Source organism: Macaca thibetana, chromosome 19, assembly GCF_024542745.1.
Source record: "Macaca thibetana thibetana isolate TM-01 chromosome 19, ASM2454274v1, whole genome shotgun sequence".
In the NCBI taxonomy this organism is placed as follows: domain Eukaryota; kingdom Metazoa; phylum Chordata; class Mammalia; order Primates; family Cercopithecidae; genus Macaca; species Macaca thibetana.
Genome location: NC_065596.1, coordinates 20129191 through 20147950, shown reverse-complemented (window position 1 = coordinate 20147950; position 18760 = coordinate 20129191). Strand labels below are relative to the sequence as shown.

Below are 18760 nucleotides of genomic sequence, written 5' to 3'. Positions count from 1 at the left end.
GGGGAGGGAGCCTTGTGGGGTGGCGGTCTCCACCTTGTGGGGCAGGCTGAGGTTGCGCCTTCCTCACTCCGCTCTCCTTTCCTTTTCTCTGGTTTGCTCCACACCCACAGAGAACTGCAGCCCGGAGTTAAAGCCGTGCAGGTCGTCCTGAGGTATGCCCAGGTGTGCCCACGACCCCAGGGCTGGACCCCCGGCCACCTGCCCCTCCTCCCCCCCGCCCCCCAGTCCTGGTCCAGGCTCTTCTCAGTCTCCCCTGCCAACAGCAGAGCCCAGCTCCCCCCAGCCTGCCATCTGTCCCTGTCTGGGGATACGCCACCATCCCACCACCTGCTCAGGCCACACCCGGGGGCCCCAATACCCCCCATGTCACCTTCTCCAGTGCCCCCATCACCGCCACTTGACTCCCACTTGTGTACCCCTGCAGCGGCCCAGCCCCTCCTGTGCGCCTCATGGTCCCCATTGTTCCCCACAGCGGCCTAGCCCCTCCTGTGCGCCCACTCCTGCCGCCCCATGGTCCCTGTTGTCGTTGCAGAATCTGTTACTCAGACACCAGCTGCCCTCAGGAGGACCAGTACCCGCCCAACATCGCTGTGAAGGTCAACCACAGCTACTGCTCAGTCCCAGTGAGCACGGCCCGCCCCGCATCTGCTACACGGGTTTGGGGGGCGTGGAGGGAGGGTGGGGGCCGTTGGATTTTCCAGCCATTCTTGGCTCGAGGCTGAGCGGTCTGTCTGCTTGCAGGGCTACTACCCCTCCAATAAGCCTGGGGTGGAACCCAAGAGGCCGTGCCGCCCCATCAACCTCACCCACCTCATGTACCTGTCCTCGGCCACCAACCGCATCACCGTCACCTGGGGGAACTACGGCAAGGTGAGTGCATGCTCGGTGCCCACCCTGCCCCCCTGCCCCGGCCCCCGCCCTGCCAGCCCTGACCCCGCCCCTCTGTCCCCAGAGCTACTCCGTGGCCCTGTACCTGGTTCGGCAGTTGACCTCGTCAGAGCTGCTACAGAGGCTGAAGACCATTGGGGTGAAGCACCCGGAGCTGTGCAAGGCACTGGGTGAGCAGCTCAGGGCCACCTCGGCCGAGGGGCAGGCCAAGTCCCCCCTGGAAACCTTCCCTGTACTGGGCGAGGGTGGGGGGGCCTGCACCTGAAGGAGATGGGTAAGGGGCTGCCTGTCACTCTAGGGGTCCATGGCCTCCCCGCTGTGGCTGAGGAGGTCTGTGGAGGATACGGATGGCAGAGGGGGCACTTGGCAGTGGGAGTTGCTGTGCAGAAGCCTGTGGGGTCACACCCCGTGTTGCTGGCCCCAGGCGCCCCAGCCTACAGGGGTCCAAGCAGCAGAAGAGCTGGGGCCTTGTTCCTCATTCCGGGGCAGCACAGAGGCCGGGAGGGGTGAGAGGAGTCCAGAGGGAGCTGCACTCTAAGCAGGCTCTTCTGGTTGCCTCAGCGGGGTCAAGGGTGCTGCGGGGCCTGGCGGGGCACGGACAGCGATGGCCATGGAGGCAGTTGCTATGGGAGGAAGGTGAACAGTGGCGGTCTGACCTCACGTGGTGAGGCCCCATTTTATCTTTTTTTTTTTTTTTTTTTTTTTTTTAAGAGAGTCAGGGTTTCTAGGAGGTGGAGGTTGCAGTGAGCTGAGATTGCACCGCTAGACTCCAGCCTTGGCTGCAGAGCGAGACTCCACCTCAAAAAAGAAAAAAAGAGGGTCTCACTGTATCGCCCAGGCTACAGTGCAATGGTGTGCTCGTGGCTCACTGCAGCCTTTGACTCAGGCTCCAGCCATCCTCCTGCCTCAGCCTCCTGAGTAGCTTGGGACCGCATGTGTTTACCACCACACCCAACTAATTTTTTTTTTTGTGTGTGTGAGACAGAGTCTCACTGTCACCCAGGCTGGAGTGCAATGGCATGAGCTTGGCTCACTACAACCTCCGCTTCCTGGGTTCAAGCAATTCTCCTGCCTCAGCCTCCCGAGTAGCTGGGACTACAGGCACCCGCCACCGCACTCAGCTAAATTTTTGTATTTTTAGTAAAGACAGGGTTTCACTGTGTTAACCAGGATAGTCTCGAACTCCTGACCTCGTGATCCGCCCACCTCCGCGTCCCACAGTGCTGGGATTACAGGCGTGAGCCTCCGCACCCGGCCCCAACTAATTTTTTAATGTTTCCTAGAGACAGGTTCTTGCTGTGTTGCCCAGGCTGGTCTTAAACTCCTGGGTTCAAGCGGTGCACCTGCCCCAACCTCCCAGAGTGCTGGGATGACAGTCTTGGCCTCTTTTGCACCTGTTCTCTTTTGTACTTGTAACAATGAAAACAATATTTTTTAAGTGACACGTAGAGCAATTTTAAAAGAAAGCCTACTGGCCAGGCGCAGTGGCTCACGCCTGTAATCCCAGCACTTTGTGAGGCCGAGGCGGGCGGATCACGAGGTCAGGAGATCAAGACCATCCTGGATAACACGGTGAAACCCCGTCTCTACTAAAAATACAAAAAACTAGCCGGGCGAGGTGGCGGTGCCTGTAGTCCCAGCTACTCGGGAGGCTGAGGCAGGAGAACGGCGTGAACCCAGGAGGCGGAGCTTACAGTGAGCCGAGATCGCGCCACTGCACTCCAGCCTGGGAGAGTGAGACTCCGTCTCAAAAAAAAAAAAAAAAAAAGCCTGCCAAGCTGGGCAGGTGAATGAGTCCCCCCCATGCAGCCGCACAGCACAAAGCCAGCGTACAGTTAGCCCTGCTTGGTGGCTGTGTGGCCTTGGAAAGTCACTGGCTTTCTCTGGTGGCCACTGTCTTCAGGAGAATAGATCTGAGCCATCTTGAGGGCACCTGGGCCTCTCTCTGGACCCCACATGCTTGGGGCTCAGGCCTCAGTGGGCTCCACAGGCCTGTTCTATGGAGAGGCTAGGCCTAACCTGGAGTCCTTTGGAGCTGGGAGTGGGAGTTGGGCAGGTGGGCGAGGACTGGGACCACCTGCCAGACTGAGAAGAGGGTGGTTCTGGGCCAACCGGGTTAGCTCGTGCCCCCTTCCAGAATGCTCACTGTTTTCAGGTGGAATCTGGGCACCACCCCGGCCCCTTGGCAGAATGGGGGCCAGAGGGTCTCCCAGCTGCCCTTCCTAGCTGCCCAGGGCTCCTGTGCCCAGGCCTGAGAGTTCCCCATGAGCACTGCCCTCCTGGCACAGCCAGGCCCGGGCCTCTGGCCCCTGTTCCTGACCACCAAAGGGCACCTACTAGCCTGGGTGTCCAGAAGCCTGGAGCAGTGGTGGGACTGCCAGGGGCCTGCGAGCCCCATCGTGTTGAAGCTTCCTGCACACTCCGGTCCCCCAAGTCAGGAAGGATAGCCGGCAGCACCCCCTCTGCAGAGCAGGATGTGCAGGAGTGAGGGTGCCCACTGCAGAGTCCCGCATCCCCGGCCAGCCTCCTCCAGGCTCAGGGAGGGAGGGCCTGGCGATGTCCCCGTGGGACCAGTGGGGACACTGAGGCACAGATTGGCAAAGTTAGGGTTCTGTGACCTGGGTTTCCCCGCCCTGCCTCCCTCTTCCCTCAAAGGGCCCTTTCTTCAACCCCCCCCCCCACCTTCCTTTCCTTTGGGGACAATGGCCAACTTGAGGGAGGAGGCTGGGGCCGGGCAGGCCTCTTCTAGGCCCATGGGGTGGGGGCCGGCCTTAACTCCTCAGTGACCAGAGCCCTGCAGTGCTGGGGGCTGCAGGGTCAGATTTCCTCTCTGAAGGGGTCTCCTGCCGCTTCCCACAGCTGGCCCCAGCCTTAGCCTCTTTGTCACTGGATTTTTTTCTCGTTGCACCTAGGAAGTCCTCACGTTTGCCTCACTTGAACCCTTCCTGCTGCACATGTCTTTCTGTACATGGAGAAGGGAGAGCTTGCTTTAAAATCAGATGGGCACCTGCATCCCCTCCTAGCTGCCCAGGGCCCCTTTGCCAGGCGTGAGGGTCCACGTGGGCACCGGGTAGCCAGAGCTGGGTCCCAGGGGTGGAAACTCAGCCAAGGAGTGAGCGACTAGGGCAGCCTTGGCTCAAGCAGGAGAGCTGCTGGGAGCCTGCGAGGGGGCCAGACCATGCTGGCCAGCTTGTGGCTGCCACTGCGTCCCTACGGGAGAAGGAAGAACCCACTGCTGCACACACAGGCCGGGGGGCTGGGTGGGGGTCAGGAAGGAGGAAGTGGCTTCCAAGCGGCCAGAGATAAGTGGTGTTTCAGGCCGACAAGGGGTGGTAGGAGCATTTCCAGACAGAGAAACGTCAGGACAGCTGGGGGAAGCGGGGAGACAGGCTGGCACCATCACTCTGAACCCCAAGTCGGTTGGGCAGGTGGCTTCCTAGAGGAAGCAAAACTGGTCCACTAGGCAGCTGAGGGCCGGGTGGTGGATGGAGAGGCCCCGTGGACTGTGGGCCAGGGTGGTCTGCCCTGCAGGGCCCAGGGCTGGGGGCTGTCCTGAGCTAGCTGAGGATGGAGTTCAGCCGCATCCCAGAAGTGTCAGGAGGCAGCCGGGGTCGCCGCGTGAGTTCCTTCTGGCTGTGGGCCTGCTGCCTGTGGAGGGGAGGGCGGTGCCTGCCCCGAGCCTTCAAGTTTCACGTGTTTGCCCGTGTTCCGTGCAGCTTGCTGGCGGGCACCGTCTTTTCCTTTAAAGAAGCGGCTACACTCCTGGGTGTGCGGGCTGCCTCGGCGTGGTGTCCGGGGCTGGGCGGCGGCCGCTTCCTGGCTCACAGCCAGGAGGCCCCCGGGTCCATCTCCCAAAGGAATCCCTGCCTCATTCCCCACTGTGGCCTTGGGGATGGTGCGTCAGTGACGGAATTAAGTCACAGCAATGACCCCGTCGGTGGCTGTGTTGCATGAAACTTTCCAGAAAAGTCCCGTGGGTCACAGCCCACGCGGGGTAGGGGAGGCCACATAGGCCACCTGCGTGTGGGGGCTTCGGCTGGGTCTGTGGTGTGCCCAGGTTGTGGTCAAATCTAATGGTGGTCGCCGCCTGACTTCCTCTGGTGCCTCGTGGCCCTGTGCCACACAGCGAGGCTCAAGGCTCGTTTTGGGGGCATCCGTTCTGGGAGGTGGTCATGGGTGCTGGAGAGAACCCGAATCCCAGTCCTGTGCCCCACTGTGCCCACCTCTCTGACGGCGTCCTCCGTTCCCTCCCCACAGTCAAGGAGAAGCTGCGCCTGGATCCCGACAGCGAGATCGCCACCACTGGTGTGCGGGTGTCCCTCATCTGCCCGGTGAGTTGGGGCAGCCTCCTCCTTGGGGCCTCTCCTGCGGCTGTACTTCCTCCCTGGTGGCCCTGGGCCCAGGGCATCTTGGCTGGACCGTGAGCCTGCGGGGGCAAGGCTGGTCTTGGTCCCCCCGTGTTCCTGAGGCATGAGCGTTGGAACAAGCCACAGGATGGAGCTGGGGGTGAGGGGTGCCGGGTGGGCGGGCACAGCAGACGGGTGCCATGCTCACGCAGCCCCTCCCCCGCAGCTGGTGAAGATGCGGCTCTCTGTGCCCTGCCGGGCAGAGACCTGCGCCCACCTGCAGTGCTTCGACGCCGTCTTCTACCTGCAGATGAATGAGAAGAAGCCCACCTGGATGTGCCCCGTGTGCGACAAGCCAGCCCCCTACGACCAGCTCATCATCGATGGGTGAGCCTGGGGCCCCGGGAGGGCGGCCGGAGCCGGGCGGCCGTGGAGATCTCGGTGGCACCTTGCTTCCTGCAGACCCCGTGCTGCCCCAGCAAGACACAGCAGTGGGGACACGCGGTCCCGGAGCTTTGGAAGCCCCGGGCTGTGAGAAGAGCCCGTTTCTTCCTCGCGGAACTTTTCAGAGCCTTTGCTGTGCAGGCGATAGGCATGTAGCTTAGGCTGCAGAAGGCGGGCTCAGGTCCACCCCGCTCCCACATGACCTCAGGCAGGTGTGACCTTGAGCTCCAGGAGTGTGGTTTTTGCCCCAAAAAACCAAGCCGGACTCTGCTTTCACACGGCGTTCGCCCCAGGACGCGCAGCAATGGGGGTGGCTCCTCACAGAGAGGCGAAGGAGGTGGTGCCCCTGGAGTGCTCTGGCCACGCCATACCCTTCCCTTCCTGGGTGGCACAGCTGTGGCCAGGCATTCCCCAGGCACCAGGGGACAGGAGGACAAGACCTTTCTCCCTGGAGGGAGGCTCTGCCCAGGGCTTAAGTTTCCAGAAACTGAGCCCTGTTGTCTGTGGCACCTGATGCGGCTCCTGCATGGCGCCGGCCACGCCCACCTCTCGTCCCCAGAGCCTCTGGCAGGGCGTGAGGCCACAGCGGCACGAGCTGGTGCCCTCACAGGCGGGAGCAGGCCCTGCCTGGGGGGGTGAGCTGGGCCCCCAGCCCTCGGGTGCACGGCCTCAGTGGACCGTGCGGGTGAAGGCAGGGCTGGCCTGCCTCTGGGGTCATAGATTTGGTCCCTAAGTAGACCTCCGGTTTGTGCAGTTGTCCCCATCCTGGGAGGCAGACCTGTGAGCTTCCCCATTTTACAGACGAGGAAACAGGCTCAGAGGAGGCAGCCAGCAGCCGGAGCCCCCCTCGGCTCACAGGGGGCCAGACTGGGACTTGAACTTGGCCTGAGTCTGGGTCCCCTCTGTGGAGGGCTGGGTGGCCACCCCCTTGCATCCCAGCTTCGGGTAGAGAGAGGAGACCCTGGGGCCGGGCACGTGGACTGCCTGAATGGCTGCTCTGTTCCCAGCTTGACAGCTGTGCAGCCGGGTACCCGCCTTCCCCCACAGGCCCGGAGTGGGGCTTGGGCTTGGGGTGGCGGCAGCTCTTACAGCTCTCACAGCTCCAGGGCCACCAGGGCTGGGGCAGACAGCTGTATCCCACACAGGCCTTGGCCTCAGCAGCCCACGGGACTCAGTGTAGCCAGGGAGGCTTCCCGGAGGAGAGGTCCTTGATTCATACTTTGTTCCATGAGCCCTGTCGTCTCTTTCCCTGGCTCTGAGTGGGTGACCCCAGGGTCCCCAAAAGAGTCCTGTTCCAGACCCTGCCTACAGGGAGCCTTGTTCTTGGCGGGGGGAGCGGATAGAGGAGCAGAGCCAGACATAAACTGCTGTGTCTGTCTTGGAGAGGAGGAAGAGAAGCTGTGGGGTGGGACTTTGGAGGGTGAGAAGGAGTTTTGCAAACAGGGCAGTGAGCAGGCAGAGCTGTGCTACGCCTGGGGTGGCCCCCCGGCACAGGGGGCTCTGAGCATTGCCTCAGAGAGACCTCGGTGGGGCGGGCGGGGGACTGGCCTGGGTGAGAGGAGTCCCATCAGCCTCAGAAAGTGTCGCCCAGAAGGCTGGGTATGGTGGCTCACGCCTGTAATCCCAGCGCTTTGGGAGGCCGAGGCGGGTGGATCACGAGGTCAGGAGATCGAGACCACAGTGAAATCCCGTCTCCACTAAAAATACAAAAAATTAGCCGGCGCGGTGGTGGGCGTCTGTAGCCCCAGCTCCTCGGGAGGCTGAGGCAGGAGAATGGCGTGAACCCGGGAGGCGGAGCTTGCAGTGAGCCGAGATCCGGCCACTGCACTCCAGCCTGGGGGACAGAGCGAGACTCCGTCTCAAAAAAAAAAAAAAAAAAAGAAAATGTCGCCCAGAGCGGGACGAGGGCTGTCCTGTGTGATGAGAACGACACCACTGCAGACGCCTGGGAGCAGCTGTAGCCTTGACAGTAACAGGCCAGCCTGGGCCCTGCATGGACCCATCATGAGGCATGGGGCCTCTCCCCAGACGCCCCCCGGCCACTGCGCCCTTCCCATCCTGCGGGTGGGGAGACCGAGGCCCTTTGGCCAGGACGGGGTCGGGGAGCAGAACCAGTGCCTGCCTCCAGTTGGCCCTGTGGCCTCAGGGAACTCATCCCCTTCCTGAGCCTCTGTTTCTGCGTTTGTGAAATGGGACTGGCGGGACCTCCAAGGAAGAAGGCCGTACACAGCGGGGACGCTCTGGAGAGGCTGTGGCTGGGGTGGGCATGGGGAGCCCTGGCTCTGCTTCCAGTGCTGCCCTCACAGCCTCTGCAGGGGCTTTGAGCAGCCTTCACTGCAGGCCGTTTCCTGATCTGGGGGGTACACAGTGCAGTATGAAAGCAGATGTGGGCGCACACCCGCATGCCCACACATGGATGTGGTCCACACCGTCTCACACACCCCCACACCCATACAGTCCACACCGTAACCCACACCCACATCCCTACAGTCCACACCGTCACACACACCCCCACACATCCATAGTCCACACCCTCATGCGAACACACCCACACATCCATACGGTCCACACCATCACACATAAACCTATACAGTCCACACCATCACACATACACAATCCATACGGTCCACATCACACATGCACACACCTATACAGTCCACACCGTCACACATACATCCATACAGTCCACACCATCATATACACACACATCCGTACAGTCCACACCATATACACACCCATACAGTCCACACAGTCACACATACACACAAATACATCCATACATTCCACACCATCACATACACACCCATCCATACAGTCCACACTGTCACACATACAAACACATCCATACAGTCCACACCATCACACACACACCTATACGGTCCACACCATCACACATACATTCATACAGTCCACACTGACACACACAGTCGATACAGTCCACACTGTCACACACACAATTGATACCACACCGTCACACAAATTGATACAGACCACAGTGACACACACACAATCGATACCACACCGTCACACACAGTCTACAGTACAGTCACACACACAATCTATATAGTCTACACTATTACACATCCATACAGTCCACACTGTCACACATCCATACAGTCCACACCGTCACACATACACACATCCATACAGTCCACATTCACGTATGCCCACATGCATCCACACATGGATGCACACATACACTCACGTGCGTGCTTGTACACATGCATCCATGCACACGTGTGCACACATGCACAGATACACTCACATCCCCACACAAACATGCATGCACACCTGGAGGTGCCCAGAGGGGCAGGGAGGGCCGGACCCCTGCAGCCCCCACATCCCCTACATCCCCTGCTCTTGTGGGTGGTTGGGGGCCACTGGTTTTGTGCATCCTTGCCCCACCACCCCTGGCGGTGCCGTGCGCATGACCTGCCGGGGATCAGCAGCTGCAGGAGCCTGAGGCCAGGGGAGGGAATTCAGGGCCCCTGGACCCTGTAGTCAGGGCGTGAAGCTGCTCTTGCAGAGAGCAGTGGGAAGTGCCTGGCGGCATCCAGGAGGAATGGAGGGCTGGGGAGTTGGGGGGGCGGGGCACCCCCAGCCGCATCGTCAGCTGTCCGCCTCGCCCCAGGCTCCTCTCGAAGATCCTGAGCGAGTGTGAGGACGCCGACGAGATCGAGTACCTGGTGGACGGTTCGTGGTGCCCAATCCGCGCCGAAAAGGAGCGCAGCTGCAGCCCGCAGGGCGCCATCCTCGTGCTGGGTGAGTGCCTCGCCACCACCAACCGCGCAGTCCCCAGCCAGGGCCGCCTGTTTCCCCATTTATCAGTGGTTGCATCCTAAGTACCTGCACCCTGTCGCTGTCACCCGCAGGCCCCTCGGATGCCAATGGGCTCCTGCCTGCCCCCAGCGTCAACGGGAGCGGTGCCCTGGGCAGCACGGGTGGCGGCGGCCCGGTGAGCGGCGTGGAGAATGGAAAGCCGGGCGCCGACGTGGTGGACCTCACGCTGGACAGCTCATCGTCCTCAGAGGATGAGGAGGAAGAGGAAGAGGAGGAGGAGGAGGACGACGAAGAGGGCCCCCGGCCCAAGCGCCGCTGCCCCTTCCAGAAGGGCCTGGTGCCGGCCTGCTGACCCCGGCCGCACACTCGACTTTCCTGGTGCTCACCACGCAGAGGGGCGCGGGCCAGCCTCAGGCACAGAGGGAGGAGTGACCTTTCTTGTTCTTTTTCTTGTCGTTCCTTTTGTTTTTCCACCCCTTTGCCTGGCTCCTGGCACCTGTACCTCTGGACTCTCCTATGGGGGATTAAAAAAAAAGTAAAATGACAAAAAAAGATACAAAAAAGAAAAATGAAACAAAAAAGTCAAACTCTTCAAAACAAGGCCGGCCACCCACACAGCCGCCTCCCCGGCTGGAGTCCGAGCCGGGAAGGGGTAGTGGGCGGGAGGGACCAGGACGCTGCCCCGCGCCCTCCCCTCCGGATGCCCAGCTGCCCGCCACCCTCTTCCCACGACCATTCCAGCCGGTGCGCAGGGCCCCGGGCGGCGGGCGGCGGGGCACAGCCCCTCTCTGGCGACCACTTTGATGTTTGTCTCTTCCTTTGCTTTTTCTCTGCAAACACATCCTCACCCAGAGACCCTCATGCACCGAGCAACGAGCGTTGTAGCCAAGAAGCCATGGAGTGGGTTGGGGCTGGGAGGGGCAGTGGGGCGGGGGGATGGGCGGGCAGGATTGGGGGACGGTGGGCGGCTGGGGAGGGTTTAGCCACAGATGTGTTGTATTTTTTGAAAGTGCAATAATTTGGTATTTTGAAGACCCGGCGTGTGGCCAGGAACCCCCGGGGAAGGCGGGGGCCCAGGGTGCGGCACCGTGTGGCGTGGGGGGGTCTCAGTTTTCTAGCCAGCTACCTCGGTAACTCCAATTCAGGTTAACTTCCCTACGGAACAGCACAGATGTCCACAGATGTCCACAGCTGCCGCCGCCGCTGCCGCCACCATACCCCAGTCCTTGGGGCACGGAGGGGTGGTCGCTTCCCAAGGGGCAGCAGGGACTCCGGCCACCCCAGCTCTTGTTTGGGTTGATTCCTCTCCTTTTTGCTCTTGGTTTTCCGACGGGTACGAGGCTGGCACCCTGTCCCCGGGGAGCCTTGCTTTTCCAGCAGGACCAGACCAGGGGCCTCCCTCCTGTCCCCAGGGGTTCCCGGCCCCTCGCAGGCCCCACCCATGCCCTTGGCCTCAGGGTCCAACAACTGGGGGCGCTTCCGGGGCTCTGCCTCCAGGATCCCGCAGCTGGGCACCCCCCTCGCCCCCCAGGAGACCGGGGCACAGGCAGGGCACCGACCTTACCTGGTTCTCCAGACCTGCTGCCTGCGGTCTGTTTTGCTTTTATCCTCCCCAGCCCAGAATTTTCCTTTGTATAAACAGAACTCCTAGTCAGGAAGCAATATCATTTCAGGTCTAAAGAAAGGGACGTGCATCTGGCCGAGGGCAGTTCAGTCTCGCTGCAGAGCCCGCAGCCCGCTGCGCAGCTCGGCCCCTCCCGCCCGCACGGGCAGCTGAAGGCCGCTGTTTTCTAATATTTGTATTCTAATTTAATTGTTTTTAAAAAATGCAAATAAAAAAGGTCGAGGTGAAGCCACCCAGGCGTCCGCTTTTGTGTGCCCTGTGTCTCTCAGTGTGTACCCTGTAGTGGGGGGTGGGGTTGTGGGAAGGACAGAAACAGCCCCACCCACATCTCTCTGTCATGGTTATTGCTGAGTTTCAGAATTCAAAAGGTGCTGCTCGTGGTCAAATGAGGCAGATTTTTATTATTTATTTATTTTTAATAGACATGGGGGTGTCTCGCTATGTTGCCCAGGCTGGTCTTGAACTCTGGGCCTCAAGTGATCCTCCTTCCTCAGCCTCCCGAAGTCCTAGGATTACAGGCATGAGCTACCATGCCCGACCTGAATCAGGCCAGTTTTACTGTGTACTGTACTGCCTGGGCCCGGTGTCCACGAAGCTGGGAGACTGGGTGAAGGGGCTTGGGCCATACACGTAGTTCAGGTCCCAGGATTGTCCATGGCTCTCTGGGTGGCCAAGAAGATACACAAACGTTTTGCTTTTGTCAGAGAAAAAAAAAAGGCCAGGCGCAGTGGCTCATGCCTGTAATCCCAGCACCTTGGGAGGCCAGGGCGGGCGGATCACCTGAGGTCAGGAGATCGAGACCATCCTGGCTAACACAGTGAAACCCCATCTCTAGTAAAAAAAAAAATACAAAAAGTGGCCGGGCGCGGTGGCTCAAGCCTGTAATCCCAGCACTTTGGGAGGCCGAGACGGGCGGATCACGAGGTCAGGAGATCGAGACCATCCTGGCTAACACGGTGAAACCCCGTCTCTACTAAAAAATACAAAAAATTAGCCGGGCGATGTGGCGTACGCCTGTAGTCCCAGCTACTCGGGAGGCTGAGGCAGGAGAATGGCGTGAACCCGGGAGGCGGAGCTTGCAGTGAGCTGTGATCCGGCCACTGCACTCCAGCCTGGGCGACAGAGCGAGACTCCGTCTCAAAAAAAAAAAAGTACAAAAAGCTGGGCGTGGTGGTGGGCCCCTGTAGTTTCACCTACTGGGGAGACTGAGGCAAGAGAGTTGCTTGAACCCAGGAGGTGGAGCTTGCCGTGAGAGAAGATCACACCACTGCACTCTAGCCTGGGTGACAGAGCGAGACTCCATCTCAAAAAATAAAAAAAAAGACAACCATGGAGCACATGAGATGTTAGGGGTGTGAGATACCTGTCACCCTCACCAGGACAGCAGCAAGGGTCAGGGAAGCTGCAGTCCACACAGCTGGGGAGGACAACGCAGTGCAGCCCCTTGGAAACAGCTGGACATTTGTTCAAAAGGCTAAACGTGGAGTTAGCGTGGGACCTGCAACGCCAGCCCAGACATGGCCCCGAGGTAAGTGAACACATCCGTCCACATTGAAATGTGTTCATGGATATGCACAGCAGCCAAATGTGGCCACGACCCTTGTCCAACCAGGGAGTGAATCAGCGCAGCGTGGCCATCCACACCGCGGTATGACAGCCATGGAAAGGAGCGAGGCTCTGACACAGGCCCCAGCACAGACGAACCCTGAGGATGCCAGGTAAGCTTAGTGAGAGACACCAAAGGCCACGTGGCATGTGGTCCCGTTTCTATGAAATGTCCAGGACAGGCCAACCCACAGAGACAGGAAGGGGATTCACGGGTGCTAGAAGGTAGAGAAGGGGATGGAGAGTGATCACAAATGGATATGGGGCATCCTTTGGGCTGGATAGAATGTTCTGGAATTAGTGGTGATGGGTGCATAATTTTTTGAAGGAAATTTTTTTTTTTTTTTTGAGACAGAGTCTCACTCTGTCTCCCAGGCTGGAGTGCAGCGGCGGAATCTCGGCTCACTGCAAGCTCCGCCTCCCGGGTTCACGCCATTCTCCTGCCTCAGCCTCCCTAGTAGCTGGGATTACAGGCACCCGTCACCATGCCCGGCTAATTTTTCATATTTTTAGTAGAGACAGGGTTTCACAATGTTAGCCAGGATGGTCTCAATCTCCCGACCTCGTGATCCACCCACCTCCGCCTCCCAAAGTGTTGGGATTACAGGCGTGAGCCACTGCACCCAGCCTAAGTTTTTGTACTTTTCTTTTTTTTTTTTTGAGACGGAGTCTCCCTCTGTCGCCCAGGCTGGAGTGCAGTGGCCGGATCTCAGCTCACTGCAAGCTCCGCCTCCCGGGTTTACGCCATTCTCCTGCCTCAGCCTCCCGAGTAGCTGAGACTACAGGTGCTCGCCACCTCGCACGGCTAGTTTTTTGTATTTTTTTTTAGTAGAGACAGGGTTTCACCACGTTAGCCAGGAGGGTCTCGATCTCCTGACCTCGTGATCCGCCTGTCTCAGCCTCCCAAAGTGCTAGGATTACAGGCTTGAGCCACCGCGCCCGGCCAATTTTTTGTACTTTTAGTAGAGACAGGGTTTCACTGTGTTAGCCAGGATGGTCTCAATCTCCTGACCTCGTGATCTGCTCACCTTGGCCTCCCAAAGTGTTGGGATTACAGGTGTAAGCCACTGTGCCCAGCCTTTTTTTTTTTTTTTTTTTTGACACGGAGTCTTGCTCTGTCGCCCAGGCTGGAGTGCAACGGCACCATCTCGGCTCACTGCAACCTTCACCTCCCAGGTTCAAGTGATTCTCCTGCCACAGCTTCCTGAGACTACAGGCATGTGCCACCACGCCTGGCTAATTTTTGTATTTTTACTAGAGATGGTGTTTCACCATGTTGGCCAGGATGGTCTCAATCTCCTGACCTCGTGATCCATCTGCCTTGGCCTCCCAAAATGCTGGGATTACAAGCATGAGCCGCCACACCCGGCTTTGAAGAGAATTTATGTGGTGTGTGAATTACACTTATTTTTATTTTTGAGAAAGGGTCTCACTCTGTCGCCCAGGCTAGAGTGCAGCAGTGCCGTCATAGCTCACTGCAGCCTCAACCTCCTGGGCTCAAGCAATACTTCCGCCTCAGCCTCCAGAGTAGCTGGGACCACAGGTGTGCACCACCACACCCAGCTAATTTTTGTATTTTTTGCATAGACGTGGTTTCACCTTGTTTTTCTGGCTGGTTTCGAACTCCTGGGCTCCAGCGATCCTCCCTCCTCAGCCTCCCAAAGTGCTGGGATTACAGGCATGAGCCACCACGCCTGGTCATCCCTGAAGCACAGAGGTTAAGGAAGCACCTAACCCTGGCTTATGGTCCTGAGGCTGCGGCTCCTTCAGCTTCCCGACGCTGTGGGACCTCTGAGCAGAGGCCTCAGTGTGCCCTGAGGGTCCAGGGCACAGGGGGCTCAGGACATGGCTGTAGAACCACTGACCCCCCACCCTGCCCCAGCCCGTGTTGGGGACTTGGGCACAAATCCTGGCTGCAGCAGGTTCACGGGTGGCCTCGCACAGGTATGGGGCTTTGCCATGGGGTCCACACAAGGACCCGGAGGCCCTCAGGCTTCATGCTGTGGCCTCTGTAGTGTTTCCTGGCAAGGGCTGGGCCAGGCTTTGTCGACTTCCTGTGGCTACTAGGAAGAGCTCAATCCACAGAGGAGGAGCTGGGGGTCTGAGTGGACCCAGTGCCCGGCTCAGTGCGGCCACCGGTGCCTGACTGTACCATCTGCTTCCATGAGTGCCTCATCCATCCCTTGGGGCTGGCCCCATCCCCACCCTTACTGGCCTGGACAGATTCCTTGGACATGGGCCGAGTCTGGTTGGAGGACAGGAGGTAGGAGGAGGCTCTCCCTCAAAGACCCTACCCAGAGGTAAGGGCTGCAGCTAGCTGAGGCTTCCAGCTCCAGATCCTGGCTCCTGGCCCTGGGGCCTGGCATGGGGCAGCACCCTGGGGTCTTCTAGCAGAGTCAGGTGGCCCCCAGGTGAGGCTACCCCGCCTGGGGCCTCGGGGAAGCCTGGAGTCAGTGGTGCCCAGGGCCCAGCCCTGGATTCTGCTGACAACCCGCCCGGCCGGTTCTCCCTGCTGCCCCTCTGGCCTTATCCTGTGCCAGCTGCCTGCCCACACCAGGGGCTGTGGGTCACCTTTCTCGCAAGAGGGGCCTCTGGGCCTGGGCACTCCTCGGACACTCACCCCCCACTCCGGTGCTCTGGGTCACTGTCCACACCCGGCCTCCCCGCCATGCAACAGATGGACCCCAGAGAGACGGGCCTGGCTTCTGAGGCCGGATAGGAAGAGCAGGAAGGGTCGGGGACCTGGAGCTTCTCTCCTTGAGACCCAGGATCCAGTCACCCTGGGCCCGAAGGTGTGGTGTGGACGAGGCGCTCAACCCACCCAGTCTCTTCAGGGCCAAAAGGGGAAAAGGGGACCCCCCCAAGCCCCCCCTGCCCGCTCCCCAGCCTCCCCCGAACAAAACACAGAGAACATCAAATGAGGCGACTGAGGCGGCAGCGGTCGTAACAGGCTGCGTTTAGTGGTTTTTTTTTTTATGTACAAGAAAAATGAATTTTTTTGTTTTTTCATCTTTTGTGTTTTTGTGTTTTTTTATTACTTTTAAAGCTTCTCCCTCCCCACTCCCAAAAAGTGCATTTTTATCAGTTTTTTTTGTTGTTTTGTTTTAAATCTCCCACACTTTATAAAGACTCTCAAATACAGTCTCTGGAATGTCTATCTGTGCTTTGTACCCTGAGGGCGCTGCCCCGCCCCCCATTCAACCAGGCCTGGCCCCTCCAAAGTCCAAGGCACCTCGATTCTGGGCCTGGGGTGGGGTGGGGGGCGGGACCTGGGCATCAGACCCTCGTCCACAGCCTCCAGGCAGCCCCGGCGAGGAATGGGGGTCTCCCCAGCCCCCTCCACCTCCTGGCCCCAGTCCCCCCACCCCCCCCATTGTAAATCTATGTATTTAATGCGAGCTAGTCTTAACTCTGAGGTTGTAGCTCCTGGGGCACCCCCCAGCCTCCAGGCCCCTGACCCGTCCTGCGCCAGCCACCCACCCCCCCACCTCCGGGAAGGCTACTTCAACTTAAATAACTTTTTAAAATAAAACTGCAAATATAAATATCTTTCTTTCTCAAAAAATAGGATTTTTGCTTTTTTTTGTTGATTTTTAATATTTTTTTTCTTCTGTTTTTCCTTTCATTCTCTCTGTCTCGCCTCCAACCACTCTGGCTGCCTGGACTGTCCCCGTCCAGGGAGGGGGCACCCTGAGGCCCCTGCCTCAGTGTCACCGCCTGTGAGATGACCGCTCCTGCCACGGCCCCGGGGACTGAATTGTGCAAAGGACCCCGTCCCCCACCTTCCCCGCTGCCGCCCACTTCCAGGGGAAGACCTTGGAAGAGGCTGGGGGACCCCCCCTTGGAAGGAAGCAAAAAGACAGTGACAGGACTCCACAGCCACAATGGTGGGGGGTCTCCTGAGCGGACCACCCCGTGGGGGCGGACTTTGGTATCGCCCGCTCGAGTCTGGCTGGCTGCAGGCCCACACCCGTGCCAGGCTGGGCCTGCTCTGGCATTTTACATTCACTGGTTTATAATTTTTTTTTTTCCTTTTTAAAAACTTTTTTGCCTTTTTTTTTTGTTTTTTTTTTTGTTTGTTTGTTTCCTTAATCTCAAAAGGCAGGGGGGCGTCGTGGGGCAGAGGCAGGTAGCAGCAACAGCTAGTAGCAGAGGTGCTTCTCTCTCTCTCCTGGGCCCGGCAGGCTGGGGGCCGCTGCAGACGGGGGCTCCGGCCTGGCCACCTCCCCGGCCCCCCGGGCGCCCCCACCTGAAGCCCCGCCCCCAGCCTGGACCTCACTCCCGCTCTCTTGCACACACGCACACACACGTCCACGCAACTTCACCATGAGAATGGAAATAACAATTTCGCATTGTTTTTCTTTTTTTTCTTTTTTTTTTTTTTTTTTGTACCAGGCAGTTAAAAAAAAAAAAAACACCCCAAAAAAAGAAAACACAAAAAAACCCCAAACAACCAAACAAAAAAGCTTTTAGCTGTGTCCTTTCTTATGGAGTCAACACGACCCTCCTCAAATATTTCATTATTTTTTGTTTGTTTGTTTCCTGAAACGCGAGAATTCAGCAGGTATCTTTGGCAACACTTTATCACGACCTTAATTTAAAGAATAAAAATAAAATCGATTCACGTCTATATACAGTATGTGATTGCGCGGAGTCTGGGGAGGGCGGGGCGGGGCTGGGCTGGGGGGTCCCGGCTCTGGGCCCATGCAGAGGCTGTGGCCCCCAGGACGGGCGGGCAGTTAAGGCAAAGTGGGCGGGCAGGACAGGCGAAGCTGAGTGCGGAGCTAGGAACGAGGGTTTAGTGCAATCCCCGAGGTCTGTGTAAGTGTCGCGGTGGGCCGCAGCCCTTGTTCCTACGGAAGTCCCAGACCCCCCAAGTCCGGTCGCCCCCACTGGCCAGGACGACAGCTGTGATTTTAGAGTTGGTTTTATTGCGAGGGGGTGCATGGATAGGGAACGTGGAAAGAGGGATCCCCGCTCAGGGGCCTCTCTGGGAGCTGGGGAGGGGTGTCCCTGGCCTGGGTGTTCAAGCTCCCTGCTCAGCCACGACAGATGGTTTTCTCTCCAGAACAGCTCGCCCTGTGACACTGGGGTGTGAACGCAGCCGGGGTGCTGTCACCCAGCCCCAGGGGAGAGGGGGGATCCTGAGACATTTGGAGGGGGCTGACAGGCTTAAGGGGGGGTGGGAAGGGAACCAAAACCATCCTGTAGAAACAACATGAAAATTGCCTTCTTAAAAAGCTTCCCTTTAAAAATGAAAGAAAAAGAGACGAGAAGATGTGTGTGTCACAGAGAAGGGGTATGGGGAGGTCGGGGGCAGGGAGACACCCCCCTTGGTCGGGCATTGACAAGAAGTCTCAGTGCAGTAGAGCGTCTATTTTCAGGGTCCCATGCTAGGCATTGCATATGCAAAAGGGGTGAGGGCATCCTGGCATCTGGCGACATCGTCTCCCCAACCCCGGCCCCTGTCCGTGGCCTGTGGCTCGGTCAACACCGGGCCTTGTAGGAGCCAGAGGTTGGGGGGAGGCAGGTCCCAGCCCCCCTGGATTACAGTCAGTGCCTTTGAGTAAAAAGAGGGGTGCCTGGGGTGGGGAGGGGGGCGGTGGTTCTAAGGCCCTGGAGGTGGGGGGCCCCTGTCACCCACCTCTACAGGGCAGGCGCATCCAAGGTCCAGCTCCTTGGTGGCCATGTGGGAGGATAGGCGTGTTGGAGGATTGGGGGGTGCCGGTTGGGGATCGGGGTGCTCCGGCTGGAAGGCCCATCCCTGAGCTAGGGAGGAGGAAGGAGACCCCGTGGACAGACGGCCCTTTGTAGGTCTAGCGGGCACTAACACCTCTTCACGTCAGAACCAAAAAAGGGGACAGAAAGGGGGAGCGGGGGAAACAGCACAAACACCCCACAGTCCTGCCTTCAAGGCTGACGTCCGGGGGTGAAGCACAAACACCTCGGGGCGTCTCCCAGGTCCCCTGCGATGGCTTCCTCCTGAACCCCCCTTCTCGCTTTTTGGGGAACAGAAGTGGATTCTACGTTTGTGGTGGGTTTTTTTTTTTATTATTTTGTACAAAAATAAATC

At 59.0% G+C, this 18760-nt stretch overlaps 4 protein-coding genes and 1 long non-coding RNA gene across 6 annotated transcripts in view; 2 read left to right on the top strand and 3 right to left on the bottom strand.

The window, feature by feature from the left end:
• PIAS4 (protein inhibitor of activated STAT 4) overlaps nt 1–11314 on the top strand; it is a 175026-nt gene extending 163712 nt beyond the window's left edge. For both annotated transcript variants that reach the window (XM_050770451.1, XM_050770452.1), the window contains 8 exons: nt 111–152; nt 533–623; nt 742–870; nt 953–1058; nt 5146–5219; nt 5461–5621; nt 9310–9440; nt 9551–11314. In XM_050770451.1, coding sequence (XP_050626408.1) covers nt 111–152; nt 533–623; nt 742–870; nt 953–1058; nt 5146–5219; nt 5461–5621; nt 9310–9440; nt 9551–9810 — 994 coding nt within the window. In that variant the 3' untranslated portion in view covers nt 9811–11314. The remainder of the gene's footprint in view (nt 1–110; nt 153–532; nt 624–741; nt 871–952; nt 1059–5145; nt 5220–5460; nt 5622–9309; nt 9441–9550) is intronic.
• DAPK3 (death associated protein kinase 3) overlaps nt 1–16683 on the bottom strand; it is a 98120-nt gene extending 81437 nt beyond the window's left edge. Inside the window, exon 1 of the mRNA XM_050770408.1 lies at nt 16522–16683. The gene's annotated coding sequence lies outside the window, so the exon portion shown is untranslated. The remainder of the gene's footprint in view (nt 1–16521) is intronic.
• The window catches only part of EEF2 (eukaryotic translation elongation factor 2), a 97359-nt gene that overhangs the window by 58975 nt on the left and 19624 nt on the right, over nt 1–18760 (bottom strand). The gene's annotated exons all lie outside the window — the stretch shown is intronic.
• Nucleotides 1–18760, bottom strand: part of LOC126942871 (uncharacterized) — a 224222-nt gene that overhangs the window by 187171 nt on the left and 18291 nt on the right. The gene's annotated exons all lie outside the window — the stretch shown is intronic.
• Nucleotides 9246–18760, top strand: part of FSD1 (fibronectin type III and SPRY domain containing 1) — a 293078-nt gene continuing 283563 nt past the window's right edge. The window contains exon 1 of the mRNA XM_050771035.1: nt 9246–9264. The gene's annotated coding sequence lies outside the window, so the exon portion shown is untranslated. The remainder of the gene's footprint in view (nt 9265–18760) is intronic.